General features: G+C 39.4%; 2 protein-coding genes across 3 annotated transcripts in view; both read right to left on the bottom strand.

The window, feature by feature from the left end:
* Positions 1 to 47: 47 nt before the first annotated feature.
* On the bottom strand, positions 48 to 4,709 carry LOC143737172 (uncharacterized). Its single transcript, XM_077228192.1, has 2 exons — positions 4,589 to 4,709; positions 48 to 321 (listed from the first exon to the last, which is right to left on the bottom strand). Exons 1-2 carry the CDS (start codon positions 4,697 to 4,699, stop codon positions 223 to 225), a joined length of 210 nt encoding a protein of 69 aa, XP_077084307.1. The 5' UTR covers positions 4,700 to 4,709; the 3' UTR covers positions 48 to 222.
* Positions 4,710 to 5,237: 528 nt separating this feature from the next.
* Positions 5,238 to 15,942, bottom strand: part of shroom4 (shroom family member 4) — a 45,886-nt gene continuing 35,181 nt past the window's right edge. For both annotated transcript variants that reach the window (XM_077228173.1, XM_077228174.1), the window contains exons 4-10: positions 13,167 to 15,663; positions 11,414 to 11,478; positions 10,610 to 11,269; positions 9,456 to 10,088; positions 8,882 to 9,020; positions 7,679 to 7,951; positions 5,238 to 6,907 (exon numbers count right to left, since the gene is read on the bottom strand). In XM_077228173.1, the coding sequence (XP_077084288.1) occupies positions 6,620 to 6,907; positions 7,679 to 7,951; positions 8,882 to 9,020; positions 9,456 to 10,088; positions 10,610 to 11,269; positions 11,414 to 11,478; positions 13,167 to 15,663 (4,555 nt within the window). In that variant the 3' untranslated portion in view covers positions 5,238 to 6,619. The remainder of the gene's footprint in view (positions 6,908 to 7,678; positions 7,952 to 8,881; positions 9,021 to 9,455; positions 10,089 to 10,609; positions 11,270 to 11,413; positions 11,479 to 13,166; positions 15,664 to 15,942) is intronic.

The following is a 15,942-nucleotide window of genomic DNA, read 5'->3' as shown; positions in this document are numbered from 1 at the left end:
GGGAATCAAAAGTGCATCTAAGCCAGTAACAAAAAGAATGACCACCATTGATTCAATTAGTTTTATTTCATAGCCAGCACAGTGATTTAAGTGCTCGTTTTACACTCCATGCTTTGAATAGTCTTTATCCAAGGTAGGTTTGGGTAACATCAATTACACTTGGAATCATGTACAACTCAAACGACATGTCCAATCTCAAGCTAGAGGTATCGTTCGCTTTCCTCATTGCTTTTTTCTGTGCGAGTCAGTCGAGTTGGACAAAATCCATCCAGCCGGACCAAGGACAACTATGGAGATAAAGGCCATCACAAATATGCTCTCCTAAACGTTTGGGGGGGAAAGATATATGCCTGAGTACACAATATTTGCAAAAAGATGCAAGCATACATTCAAGTGATGACCAACATGTAAAAAATGTTTTCCCCACAACAGGTTCACAGAACCAGATGTGTTCACAAAGCAGACTGAATATCCGAGTTGTTCCCTATTCTTGAGTGAACAGACTACTAAACCGAGAACTCTAATTATTCTGCCCAAGTATGCTGTTATTTTGTTATGAAACAATCGTTAGTTGTCACGGTTTTAGTTTAAATTTTATTGCAATGACTTTAAATTCCATTGAGGCATTTGACATAGCATTGAACTTTTATATGCAGTGTCTTAAGAGTCATAATGTTATTACATAAATCGTTCGTTTAACCTGTAATGTCTTTACAATGTAGTGATGCAGCTAGAGCTAGACAGACTAGGCTATTTATATGTAAAAAAGAAAAAGCGCCCCATTCCGAGCAATTTAAAGATACATTCCACCAGGTGCAGTGAAATCAACCAATTAGACTTCATGTAGCATTTTCGTGGTGAAAGTCTATTCTGATTAGTTGATAACTCCACAGCGTTTGAGAGCTTTCCGCTAGTGAAAGATCACGGAGAGATCGTGCGCGCACACGCAGTATTGGGATATCTGAGCGAGAGAAACAGATCACAAAAAAGCAGTAGTATGGAGCTAATAATGACAAAATGATTCGAATTTGAATTGTGTAAATTTGAATTATTTGCAAGTGTAATCTAACAAAATTGAATTTTAGGTGGTAGTTTAAATGGTTCTGAATTTGACTTTTTTAACGAATATTGAAGATTTGAAATTTAACAAATTTAAATGTTTTTATGGCTGAATTTTATAGAAATGTATTTTCAAACAGCTAGTTTTTTTGTTCTGAATTCTTATACTGCAAATATTCAGTTTAAAAAAAAATTCAGATTCAAGTTTTCAAGATGAAGAAATTCGGAACTTCAAATTCAGTTTTCTAAAATTCAATCTCAAAAATTCAGATCTTACAGAAAGTAGGTCACAGGTCATCCACTGGGAAGAGTAGATGATCTCAGAAAAATCGAACAGAGCATTTTGGCCAATAAATTCGCCTGCCTCTCGTCCTTTTGAACAAAATCGTATCCCCAGTCAGTGGAAGCCAGAACGCAACGCCCAATATGTCAATATTCACCATTTAATGAACGCGTTTCAACTGGCTTACAGCTACTAGATACTCCGACTGATGCATGATCAAATAGACATGCATTCCGCGTCATCTTGTCTTATTCGCTCTTTTTGCCCGTGATGGAGCGCGTCTCGTGGCTCTTACTAAGCGTCACCAGCCACAAGATCTCTCACTGTTTTCATCTACCAGACACTCGGATTGATACACGAAAACACATCTTATCTATTATTTTATTTGCTCTTTTTGCCCGTGACGGAACGCGTCTCATGGCTCGTCGCGTCAGCCACTAGCGTCGCACCTGCCACAAGATCTTTCACTGTTTTCATCTACCAGACACTCGGATTGATACACAAAAACACACAAACAGTGCAATCCTGCTCTTTTACCCTTTTTTCATCGTATCTTATTATTTTATTCGCTCTTTTTGCCCTTGATAGAGCGCGTCTCGTGACTCTTACTAAGCGTCACACCAGCCACAATCTCTCACTGTTTTCATCTACCAGACACTCCGATTGATACATGAAAACACACAAACAGTGCAATCCTGCTCTTATTTACCTATTTGACATCTTATCTTATTTTTTATTAGCTCCTTTGTCCCGTAATATGGAGCGCGTCTCGTGGCGCGCCAGCCACAAGATCTCTCACGTTACAGCGCCTGATACTCTGATTGACATATTCTGAAGGAGAATGTTTTTGACCACTCCATTAAGTTTTGTTTTGTATAAAGCATTTCCTTGAAGTGAATTTCGTTTTGTATAAATTGTATCTTAATTTTAATCAATGTTTGATCAACCAATTTCCTGGATTTAATAAATTTAGCAGACAAAGGCCTATAACAATAAAATCATGACATTTTTGCATTGCACGTTCCTCACATGCATGAGAAATATATCTAGAAAGGTAGAAATGTCTAGCCTAGTTTTAAACGAAACAATTCAAAACGAAAATAAATAGGTTACTCTCAGATTATGTAATCCGTATGAAATGAGCATTTCTAATCTCGGCGCGTTCACTACTGCGAAGATGGCGAGTCCAACTTCATCTTTGTAGCCAACACTGCCACAGAAAACACTTTATGGATGGGTGGAGGTGGTGGTTGTGTCACCCCGTGCCACCCACACGCTCCCTAAAGAACCAATCTTCTTATTAATTACTCGATAGCTGAAGCTAAGACAATGTTGAGTTACATCAGGTAGCCTAAATTGGTTGCAGAAAATTCTCATTATTTGAAATCAGCTACCCCCACTCGAGAGTGAATACATGTAGCCTAACTACTTAAAAGGGTACTTAAAACAATATTTCATAAACCACAATGTGATTTTTAAATATTCAGTTTACTCACTTGACTTTGGCATGTTCTGTGACAGACAGTTTGTTCTCCTGCACCATTCCTGGATGACAGGCTGTAAAACAGTGAGAGAGCAGACGCTAGTGGCTAACGCGACGAGCCACGAGACGCGCTCCATCACGGGCAAAAAGAGCATATAAAATATTAGATATGATGACAAAAGGGTAAATAAGAGCAGGATTGCACTGTCTGTGTGTTTTCATGTATCAATCGGAGTGTCTGGTAGATGAAAACAGTGAGAGATTGTGGCTGGTGTGACGCTTAGTAAGAGTCACGAGACGCGCTCTATCAAGGGCAAAAAGAGCGAATAAAATATAAGATAAGATGACAAAGGTAAATAAGAGCAGGATTGCACTGTTTGTGTGTTTTTGTGTATCAATCCGAGTGTCTGGTAGATGAAAACAGTGAAAGATCTTGTGGCAGGTGGACGCTATGGCTGACGCGACGAGCCATGAGACGCGTTCCGTCACGGGCAAAAGAGCATATAAAATAATAGATAGGATGTGTTTTCGTGTATCAATCCGAGTGTCTGGTAGATGAAAACAGTGAGAGATCTTGTGGCTGGTGACGCTTAGTAAGAGCCACGAGACGCGCTCCATCACGGGCAAAAAGAGCGAATAAGACAAGGTGACGCGGAATGCATGTCTATTTGATCATGCATCAGTCGGAGTATCTAGTAGCTGTAAGCCAGTTGAAACGCGTTCATTAAATGGCGAATATTGACATATTGGGCGTTGCGTTCTGGCTTCCACTGAATGGGGATACGATTTTGTTCAAAAGGACGAGAGGCAGGCGAATTTATTGGCCAAAATGCTCTGTTCGATTTTTCTGAGATCATCTACTCTTCCCTGTGGATGACCTGTGACCTACTTTCTGTAAGATCTGAATTTTTGAGTTTGAATTTTTGAGATTGAATTTTAGAAAACTGAATTTGAAGTTCCGAATTTCTTCATCTTGAAAACTTGAATCTGAATTTTTTAAAACTGAATATTTGCAGTATAAGAATTCAGAACAAAAAAACTAGCTGTTTGAAAATACATTTCTATAAAATTCAGCCATAAAAACATTTAAATTTGTTAAATTTCAAATCTTCAATATTCGTTTAAAAAAATCATTTAAACTACCACCTAAAATTCAATTTTGTTAGATTACACTTGCAAATAATTCAAATTTACACAATTCAAATTCAAATCATTTTGTCATATTATTAGCTCCATACAGTAGCACCTCAATGCAGTACATGAGATCCACGGGGAGGAGTCGGATCAAGATCCAAGGGGTGGAGATGGGTAGGATTAGGGATTGGGGGTGTGTTTAGGGATCAGGGGGCGGAGTTGGCTAGGTTTAGGTGTATGTAAAGAAAATCCGCGTGCGAGCAAACATGGATGTGCACTCGCGTCATTGATGCTCTCTCGGCATATGTAACGTTAATTAAAAAATCCATAAAATGTAAGACGATTTTAGTAGTTAAATGCACATCATGTTTAGATTCTAAATTAGTTGAATCATGGCGGCCGGTAACAATCTGAACAGACATCACTTCAACAGGCTTAAAATGTTCTCGAACAAAAACGCAATGAGCTGAACATGAGCATGGTGCTGTTAGCATGTTAAGAACAGTCAAACAAGTGAAAATTATGTAATGACGTAAGATAATCGAGGTTTTATCAAACTAAAAACTGTTCGAAAAAACATTTCAAATTACTCCAACTTCCCTTTATTATTGCATTCCCGTTGAACTTACCACAACGCCGACCTTGCTTTTTGCAGCTTTCGAGGTAATGTAGAAACGCTGGGTAAAGCCATGCTGTCTGAGTGCAGATTTCGTGAGTGCTCGTACAAAGCCAAACATCATGTTGTCCACTGTAAATCAGCAATGAATAGAAGAACAATGCTCGCACCTCATTTTACGTTACCGCTAAGTGGTTTAATAGGCTCGTGGTCTCACTTCCATCCAATCAACACCCCTCGTTAATTATTTGTTACGTAACGACAATCAACCTTTTAAATCACATCTTAAACATTAGTATTATTGTTCAAACATTACAATTTTTAGGTTACAAACAGTGACTGCGTGATGATAATGTATTTTAAAAATACAAATACTCCACAGCCTGTAAAATCTTCATGCATTATTAAAATAAATTAGCAAAATATTGGCCTGATTTTACAGACAGGGCTTAGACTAAATCAGGATTAGGCCTTAGTTCAATTAGGGCATTTAAGTAGCTTTTAAACGTGCCTTAGAAAAAAACTAATTACTGGAATGCATCTTTTGAGACAAAACAATGGTACTGACATACAAGTTATGTCAGCTAGCTACATAAACACAACACAACCTTTTAAGAATGAACTTGGTAAAAACTAATTTAAAAAAAGAAAAGGCACAGCCCTGATAAGATATTATTTTTAATTGTACATGTTTAACAATGAATCTTTTCAATCACAAAAAAGGAAAAAAATATCAATAGACCAAATATTTCCTTTCATTTCCAGCGCTTAGCTGTTTACAATGTATGATACAACAAATGAACAAGAGTTTATAGTAAATAAACTATAACATTTATACAAAGTGAAGGAAAAATGAAAACAGCAAACATAAGCACAAAGGCACATTTTCCTTCTTGATCTGCATTTTTGAAACCAAATACATACATCCTTTATTCCTATACAGCAACTTCTAAATCTCTCCTTATAATCTTCATCTCATGCTCCGTTGTTTTGCTTAAAAAAAAAAAGACTTTCAAGGCAGTAAATTGTCAATGAAGCAGCATTCTCCTTACTTCTAGAGAAATGTCCAGTTTCTCAAAGTTAAGGAAATCTTGTAGCAATGACCTCAAAAGTTGCCATGCCAGCGTGTGAGATGATACATAAGGTTAAACACAGTGCATCTCATTTAACTAAGAACTCTTATTCAAAGGAAACATGTCAATATATAAGGGCTTTGGTAAGGCAAGGCTGGTCATTCCTCAAAACAGGCACAGCACATTTATATTATAAATGTTCACAAAGACAAACTTTATCTTTGGCAATAATAATTATGAGAAAAGTGTAGAAAGTACTATTAAGGCATACTGAATATGAAATTTAAGTATAAAAAGGTCACTTCTTGAAAACACTGCAATAATAGGCCACGATGTTTAATTTAAGAAAAGTTCCAGTTATGACAGAATGAAACTTCTGTGACTTAAAGATGCACTTTAGCATCAACTATAAACACGTTTTCAATGTACAAACAAACACTTGAAAACAAACCATTTTAAACTAAACAATGTTTATCATGCCAAAGAGTAGAAATCAGATACATGCAGAGTAAGGCTGTAAATTATTGTTAAAGTACTGTGACCTTGAATCAAGGATTCTCTAATTTACTGACAGAGATTTATATATATAGTGTGTATGATTATTATATACACACATAAATAAATAAATAGCAGTGCATGGACACTCCCCCAGCTGTATTCAATGAGAAGTATACGCACACATGCGTTCTTTGGCGGTGTCTGAGGTTAACTGAGTAAGCTCAGACTTTACTGAACGGTTATTAGTGCAGCTGACGTCCTAACAGACAACTTCAAGTAGTGATGTAGTGTTTTCAAATTGAACTGAACATCATTCGATGGTAATTGTGCCCTTCTGTACTCAATTGTCGTGAAAAAGCAATATCAATCTTTTTTTAAACATAATGCAGAACAAGGACTTTTCGGTCCCATTCAAATCCTGTTATACATACACGCAGTAATCTTAAAATAATGTCTATTATTTAAAGCACTTCTCAGTAATGGCTGTAACCCAGACCGACCCCCAGCCCCAGGCCGAGGCTCTCTCGAAGTCCCCTGAGCTGCTCCTCGCCGAGCCTGATCTTGTCATCCAGTTGCCTCTGCTCTACCAGTAGGGCCGCTTTCATCTTCACAAAGTGACTGTAGTCACGCATCTGTTCTGGGGTCAGGCAACATCCCAGCACCCTGCCAACAGCCTGCTCACGCCGGTCCACGTGTTCCTTGAGCTCCTGAGCCTCTCCCATCTGCCCCAGCAGCTGCTTCTTCTTTTCCAGAAGTTGTAGCTATAACATCACAGAAAGAACGAGAGAGGCAGCGAAAATAAGACATGGCCATTGAATAAAAATGTTAAGTAAATCAAACAAACTTGGGGCTACTTTTGGGCAGTTTTTGAATAGCAATTGGGCTGGTTTTGTTACTCAGATACAACCAATCAATGCTATATTGTATATTTTGTACTATAACTATGTATAAAACTATAACTATTTACTATAAATCCAACTTTTTAAGTCACCATGAAATCAAAATTGTCAATTATTTTTTATGGAATATTGCATTTATTATAAATTATTTATTTGTGCACATCATTATTTTTTTTATTCATGTGCTCTCATAAACTTGAATCAAAATAACTTCCCCTCCCTCTTGCAGTGACATCTCTCCACTTCCCTAATAATGTGTTTACTGGAGTGAAGGCGGGGCAACCAGTCACTCACATGACATCACAGCAATAGCAAACCACAACCATCCAACAATCCAATCAATTCCCGATGGACAAAATCAAGTCCCGCCCCTTTTTCTTAACTAAGCTGCCATTTTACTCAGATATATGTCACAATAGGGAAGAAAAAAATTATCGCAACTTCTGTTTCATGCCAACATTAATATACAGTAGTCAACATTTGAAGTGGATCAAAAAAGTTCATCAAAGTTGTCCTAAGACAAGAACGGGCATTGTTCAAAATTCATGTATAACTTTGATGAAAGATTTTGATCCACTTCAAATGCTGACTACTGTTTATCGCTGGCTCATAACATACTGTATCTCTCCTCACCCTCTCGTGGTGGCCGGTCTCTGGGTCAACACAGTCCAAGGCACTTTCCACACGGATCAGCCTCCCAGAAAGTGACAGCAGCAGGCTGGTCACCTTGTCTAGGTCGCCGATGAACATACGAAACTTGTCAACCTCATTGGGCTTGCAGATAGCAAGCACCAGGCTCTCCACCTCATCTCCCAGCTGAGTGTTGGCCCGAATATCCTCTTGCAGGCCCCTCTGTGCCTCACGCAGGACACCCAGCTTTTTACGAAGGCTCTCCATCAGCTGCTTCTGTAAATGTAAAAATTCACTATGAGAAGCAGCATAGAGTATACACAGTATATCCACTATAGTTAAAAAGTTTGGGGTCAGTCAGTCAGAAATTAACTAACTAAATTATACTTTTATTCTGCAAGGATGTATTAAATTGCTCAAAAGTGACAGTAAAGACATTTATGATGTTACAGAAGATTTCGGTTTCAATTAAATGATTGTTTGAACTTTATATTTATCAAAGAATCTTAAATTCATGATTTCCACAAAAAGAGTTGGTAAGGTAAAAACTGCTTTCAACATTCATAATAATAAGAAATGTTTCAAAAGCAGCAAATCATCATATCAGAATGATTTCTTAAGGATCATGTGACACTGAAGATAGTTACTGGAATAACGGCTGCTGAAAATTAAGCTTTGACATTACAGGAATAAATTACATTTTAAAATATATAAAAATAGAAAAGGGTTAAATTATTAAATACCTATTTTTATTTTAGAGTATATATTTATTTTTTATCAAATAAACGCAGATTTGGTGACAGTATGACAACATTTTTGTCAATCTTAATGGACATTCATTTATTGTTTAATTTATACATTTTTAACATGAAGTAAATACAGGGCTCTTTTTGTGGGAATGTTAATAGTGACTTTTTTCCAATTCAGGTTTTGAATTAATAAACCGATAAGAGTAATTTATCAGAGATGCACTCCGTCTTCATAGGAACTGACTTCATAAATCCAAAAAATCATCTTGAGTTATAAAAGTAACTTAAAGAGGGTCAGAAAAGTTAAGTTTCATATGTACTTCAGTAACATTTCAAGTGTCCATGAACTTTGGGGCAACATCTGAAATTACACGAAATTAAAAGATTTTATGAACCTTGATGACTATACATTTACAAAGCGTGTAATAAGCGACCCATACATTTCTGAATCTTTCACCTTATAATTGAGTTCTTCCTCCTCCTCTCTCCTCACTGAGATCTCTCGAATCTTGGCCAGAAGTTGTGCGTTGTCAACTGATGTGTCGTAACAGGTTGATCGTGACACTTGTGCTGTGGATGTTCCCAGTCTAGAGGGCCTGGAAATAAAGGTCATGGATATTTCAGCTTTTTACATTACTCTGAAGTATCCCTTAAGGGATATGGTGGTGGGGAAAAAATATGAGATTGGAGTAGGAAAAATAATAAGTCAATGCTTTTGCATTCCTTTGCAAATGTTTTGTTTTTCCCCTGAGAAACTTTGCGTTTCCTCGCAAAAAGTTTGCATTCGCCTGAGAAACCTTGCATTTGCTCGCAAACATTCTCAGGGGAATGCAAAGTTTTTGTGAGGGAACGCAAAGGTTTTTATGAGCGAACGCAAAGTTTCTCTGGGAAACGCAAAATATTTTTTTCCTCCCATCTCATATTTTGTGTCCCTTTAGTGGCTCTGTACTGACGCATGCCGGGACAACCATAAATATTCATGGCATTTAATCATACATTTTAAGGAAAGGAAAGTGAGAAAACTATCGTACCTCTCTAGTGTTCCTCCACTGATTGGGTAACCCCCTCTCCAGCTCTCTCCACCTATCTCTGTATTTACACTGTGTGGCAATAATTCTCCAATCAGCTCCTTCCTAGATATACCATAATTATCGTCCAGAATGGAGTCCACCAGGGAGCTCCTCTGTCCTCTAATGCTTCTTGCCGATGGATCCCCTTCCTCAGGCATGTTGTCGATGTCTGTCTCCAGCACCATAACAGGCCGAGCAAAACCCTGCATCTCCACCCTGACCTCTCCTTCTCTCCTCTGAACTTCTCCTGCTCGCTCATTCTCACAGATCTCATCGATGTCTGTCTCCAGGGGCAGGTTTCCATCTTCTACGATGCTGGGACTGCGGGAGGAAACAATCTGTTTTTTGTGGGCTGTTCCGGGGAAGCCTGCTTGATGGGGCTGCAAGTGGTAGTTGTTCATGGAGAAGTAGGATTCTGGATACACAGGCCCAGCAGCTGACAAGCTGTTCTCTGGGATTTCAAGAGACCTGGTAGTGCCCTGTGCAGGGTAGTGAGGACTGGACCGGTCCCACTCAACTCGATGCTCAGGAAAGATGGGCTTCACCAGTGTGAGACTAGGCTCATCTGATGCTGAAGCAGTGTGGACAGGTGTTCTAAAAGAGGGCAGACATTAAGGTAATTTATTCAAAAGTACATTAAAAATGCAATTAATTAAATAGTACTGTTCAGAAGGTCAGGTTCAGTATGTTTTTTTGTTTTTTTAATAAATAAAGTAATGCTTTTATTTAGCAAGGATCCATTAAATGGATCTAAATTGACAGTCAAGATATTTAGATTTTATTTCAAATAAATGCTGTTCTTTTGAACTTTATAGTCATCAAAAAAACTTGACAAAAGTGTATCATGGTTTCCACAAAAATATTAAGCAGCACAACCATTTACAACACAAAATTGTTTTTACCTTTTACTCGACGGTTACACCACATTCATTTTTTTGATTTTCAAATTCTTGAAAATGGTTTGTCAAAACCACATGAAATCAACGTGAATACAAAGAGTACACCTCTAAGAAGTCAGCACATGTGCTTTAAACCAGAATTTTAAAAAGACTTGTCCTGTTCTTCAACATGGATTTTATATGTCATTATATGTGGGGTTTGATGGTACGTTTTACCTTGTGTATGGTTCAGGGTGTGGCAAAGGCTGATGAAGTTCTCTCCTCATGTCATAGTTCTGAGGGGTTACGTCCCTCTCTCTTGGGGGCAAGGCTACAGGTTTAAAAGCCCGACGTGTAAAAGCAGGACTGGGTGGAGCCACCGAGTACTCTTGACTGCAGCAGTCACGGCTCTCTGAAAACTCCCTCGGAGGAAGACTATAGGAACGCTGGCGTGTCATTTCAGGCACACTGGGGGGCCGGGACGTGCACGGCTGTGGCCGAGGTGGAGAGGAAGAGGGAGAGGAATAGAGTGGCGGAGAGGAAAAGAGGTTGTGGTGGGATGCCCGCCTCTTGTGGAACTGCTCCCATTTTGGGGGTGGTGGACGAGGAGGCGGGGTCCCTTTTTTCTTTTTTACCTCATCGCCACATACTCCATTCTCATCCAGGTCGCTAAGAGTGGACGCACGCATTCTGCTGACATTGGTGTTTGAAATTTGATTACGAAAATTTTGTGTCTCCATGCGAATGTCGTTCTCTGACATAGCACGGTTTTTAAGGGGTGAAAAAAGATGCTCCTCAGTGCAGCCACCTGTAATGCTGTTGCCACCTTGACCCATGAAGCTCAGAACAACAGCACCTTCTTCTGTCTTGGAGTCTCTTTTACACTTTGAGTAGTCCCTGTGGAATAAGAAATGTTATGCAATACTTCTAAGTAAAGGTTTGTCAATAACAATATGTACAGTATAAAAGTAAAGAATGCATAAAATAGGGGCAATAACAGCATATATCTACTGAGACACAGTAAAAAAACTGAATTCTTACCTCTCTGTCAGGCTGTAGTTTCTGTTAAGTTTTTTTGTTTGTTCCTGTCCCCGCGCAGGATGGGCCTGTAAAATACATTTGCAATGTATTTAAAATATATGTATAATTTTTGAAAAAATATTTAACAGACAAATTCATTAATGTAGTAGAGTAAATAATTTTTTTACCTAACCCTATTTGCATTATTCTAACTGCAAAGAAAAACAAAATTGGTAAAGCAGTAAAATGGTGATTTATGTAACTTTATACCTTTTCGCCAATCTGTTATTTAGCATATAGGTTCATCTGAAACAACCCGCTATAGGTGAACCCTGGCATTTAAACGCCTCTCTCAAAAGGGTTTAAATAACATGCTCAATTGTACAATAGAAAAGCAAGAGTGCTCTATGTAACCAAACAAATACTGGTTTACCACTGTTGTGCCAACCATCTAGAGCCCAGCTTTTTAAAAGCACACAAAGTGCAAAATAAATATAAGGGTTAGATATCCAAAAGTTCCTTCCTTGTGAATAGTATCTCTGATTCTCATCTAGAGTGCATGGGCTTGACTCCACAAGAAAAACTCCCTCTTGAATTTACCTCAATTTGCCCTCGAGGATTAATAAAGGTTGTCTATCTAAGGAATAAGAATGGCTCAGAGATCAGTTAGAGCATTAATTCCTGTTTTAAGATGAAACCTTTAAAATGCTCTTCAAAACCAAAGGACATGCATTAAAAATAGTGACTGTTGACATATTCAATATACATATTCAATCTTCCTGTTGTTTTAGAGCCGATTTATGATTTGTATACAGTTCTGGCCAACATTTTGCCTTTTGAGACTCTGAGGAAGGCCAGTTTCAATATATCCTGATCTGAATGAATGCTAATATTAAAATAAGTCTGCACTGAGGACTGAAAACAACAGTCTCATTCCCATCTACATGGCACTATACCAAAGAGTCTTAAAATAACAGCTCAAGCAAAGTATAAACTGTTTCATTCTTATTCAGTTCTAACAGTGTGCATATAAATCAATTCACAAAGAAGACACATAATCTTTTACAGATAACATAAAAGTATCAATCTGGCTCAGTGCATTTTTAAATAAAAGCTCAGCAGGAACTAAACCACAATTTCCATCCCATATGCAAGACTAAGACTATTTCCAATTCAAAACTGAAATCAAATGTTCAACGTGTATTTGTAAGGACTCATCTTTTAGCTTATAGAAGCCTAGAACTGTAAATAACCACAATAAAGAAAGCAAATCACACCCTTGTTCAGCAATGTTTGATTTCCATCAGGCTATTCATTATAAGCACATATATAGGTTATTCATTATGAATTTGTGAGGTTGTTATCTGACAGTGAACTGCAGGAGGAAAGCTTTACTCTTACTTGCATAAATAATTTAAAAACAATGTGTCATGTGCATGTCTATTCCATATATAGTGCATACTATGACATTTACATCCATAAGATATACCCCAATACCTGTAAATCCTTCTATGTAACTTTTATTAGTAAGGTAAATGGGACAACCACATCATCACTAATTTAATGCATTTCAGTGCTTTCTAAATGGGAAAACCACATCATCACTAATTAAATGTATTTCAATGCCATTTAATTTTGTTAATGACAGCTAGTATTACTCAGAAATTCTGGCATTTTTATATCAGTGGTTCCCTGGGTTTGCTGAGAGCCTGGATCAGAAATACTTGACAATCCCTTTTTAAGACAATGGATAATTCTGAATTCGCAGTCTTACCTCAGTTGGGGTGTAGCTCCTGGCCTTGTAGGGTGAATTTACGTGGTAGCCATCATACTGATTGTGCTGGGTGGTCACTGGGTGGAACGCTGAGCAAGGCTTTTGGATGTTAGTGGTAGTGTTGCTATAGAAATCCTCAGAGGACTGTAGGGAGGAAGGAACCTGAGGTGTGGGCGGTTGCTTCCGATAAGCGTCATGAGATAAAGACTGAGGAACTATGTCACTGCTTTTATTGTGTTCAGAGTGAATAGTTTCTCTCCCGGCCTCCCATTCTTGTTCTCTCTGTAGCAGCCTCTGCCTCTCCTCCCAGTCCTTCACCATTAGTTTCTCTTTTTCCCTTGCTTTCCCTAATCTTTCCTTCTCCCTTTCTTGTTCTCTAAGCTTCTCTTGCTCCTTAACTTTCTCCTGCTCTCTTTGTTTCTCCTGCTCTCTCTGCATCTGTCTCTCCATCATTTTTTCTTGGTCTTGTTGGGAGCTCATAAACTGTTTCCCAGTGTCCAGTGAGTTGACATATGGCACATCTTGATACGAAAACCTTCTCCGGCCCAGGTTAGAGGCCATCTCAATAGGTTCAGGTGAGGATGGATGGTTCGGCCTACACGGCTTGTCTAGCCTCTGATTTCGACTTGTCAGGCTTGATAAGTTTGTTACAGACTGACTCAACTTCCTGCTAGTCTCCTCAAAAAACCTCCTGCGGTCTGCAAAGGGAGGGATGTCACACTCCTCTGATCGACCTAAACGGCCACTGGAGGAACTTGTCCTCCCTCTAGTCGATACCATTTTTCCAGACCACATCTGTCGAGTAGCCTCATTTCTCTTACTCTCAGATGGCTCAGTTTCTGGTTGAAGCTTGCGTTCTGGTGTCCAACGCCATCGCCGTGGTTTACCTGCAGGTGCTATCTCCTCCACCACATGCACATAAACTTGTCTGGCCTGTTGAGGGATCTGAGTTTGGGTCTGAGATGACTGGAAGCCCACAACCCTGGTGCTGGAATGTTCCTCAGCTTGAGTGGTATCAAGAACTTGTTGAGGTATATGTTTGAATATTTGCACGGAGGCAGTGGGAGGTTTGGTAAGAGGTCTTGGGAGGGTTTGGGGTCTGGGTTGATGGTACTCTGGAGGAGCTACTGCCTCTGTGTTGAGATCTGCCACCTCTTCTTCCACGGTCTCTTCATCACAAGGGTTTCTACTCTTCTGCAGCTGAGCTTTCTTCCTCTGGATCTCATTTCTAAGATTGGTGGCAAAACGGTCACTTCTGCGACGCGACTTGGAGCTACGTAACTGCCGTTTCTGCGACTGTTTTGTGGCATTGCCATTGTCCTCCATTACTTCTCCTCCATTCTCATTTAAGTGAGTGTCCACACCTACAGAACCAATGTTCTTCCCAATGGTCTGAGAGTTAGTGGTGGAGAATCCATTCCCTGAGGGATTTCCAGGCTTCCCCCACATATTCTGTCCAGAATCAAGAGGTTCCTGCTCTACCCTTGGATCCTCAAGTTCAGAAGTTGCCACCGAACCAGGCGTGGAACATCGGCTTGGTCCCCACTTGTCCTGAAACTTATTTGGACTAGTATCGCTCAGATAAAGAGGAGACTGTGACCACAGGCAGGTTGGAGATGCACGATGATCACTTTTGTCGCCAGAAATATCCATCATACACAGCTGAGAAGCTAGAAGTTTCTCAGGTGCACTGTGTCTGGGCATTGCTGACTGGAGATTATGTTCTGGATGGTGTTGGCTTTCAATGTTCTCATCCATATTCCTTTGTGAAAAAGGACTCAGAGGAGGTGAAGGCACCACCACAGATTTTGAAGAGTTCTCAAAGTCAGTTGCTTTGCTATCGCTCTGAGTGTTTAAGGTATAATAAGTTCCAGTGGTGCATCCTTTACATTCTTGCTCATTGTCTTCTGTTCCATTCAAATAAACATTGCCTGTCAAAACTTCCTGGACTTGGGGTTGATCTTCAGCTATGCAGCTGGTTACACTTGGGATGCCTACAGGAGCAGACACACAGCGTTTATCCGTTGGTTGGCCTGTAGTAGCTCTAAAGCTATCCTTCCTTATGGGTGGCTGCGGTGGTGCACAGTGTTCCTCCTCGCAGGTATAGGACGACGGTCGGACTTTAGCTGCAGTTCTGTCAGACAGTATCTTGGAGCGTTGATGTTCTTCCTGCTGGTTTCCATGGCCACTGGGGACAGAATGTTGGCCTCCGTCTGGATACCTGCAGGAAGAGCCCAGACCCTGGAGGATGTTGTCCATGGAGTTGATCTCCTCAGGCTTGACAGGAACAGTGTAATCAGATGTGTTTGAGCTGGCTGAGAATGAGCTGTAAGCAGAGTCACGTTTGTTGTTGAAGATGACAGGATCAATGGGAGAGAGCTGACTGTCATAGTAACCTTGGTTGGGAGGATTCTCCAGACTCTCCATACTTCCTATTGAGCTGCTGCGGTCTGTGCTGTAGTGCCTGGAGATATGGCCCCACTGCATGGACAGCTCACTTCACAATGAAACAGAAGTGAACCAAGTTAGATAATGTGACACAATCACCATAAGGATTTCAAAGATTGCCTACAAAAAGTAGCAATGTACACTATTTAATGCCAACTAGAAATTTCAGTATCAAATAATCTGTATGTGCCAACTATACATTTCAATTTCAGGTTTTAATAAAAAAATTTTTTACAGATATTTTAATTTGATGATTAAAACGAAATGTACGCATTTTCATTCTGTTACCGGTGTTGTAATTAGATTTCACAGTCTCCTCAGCAAAACA

This window comes from Siphateles boraxobius, unplaced genomic scaffold (genome assembly GCF_051911475.1).
Source record: "Siphateles boraxobius isolate OS27281-9 unplaced genomic scaffold, OSU_SipBor_1 130, whole genome shotgun sequence".
Taxonomy (NCBI): Eukaryota; Metazoa; Chordata; class Actinopteri; order Cypriniformes; family Leuciscidae; genus Siphateles; species Siphateles boraxobius.
This window is presented reverse-complemented; position numbering and strand designations above follow the sequence as displayed.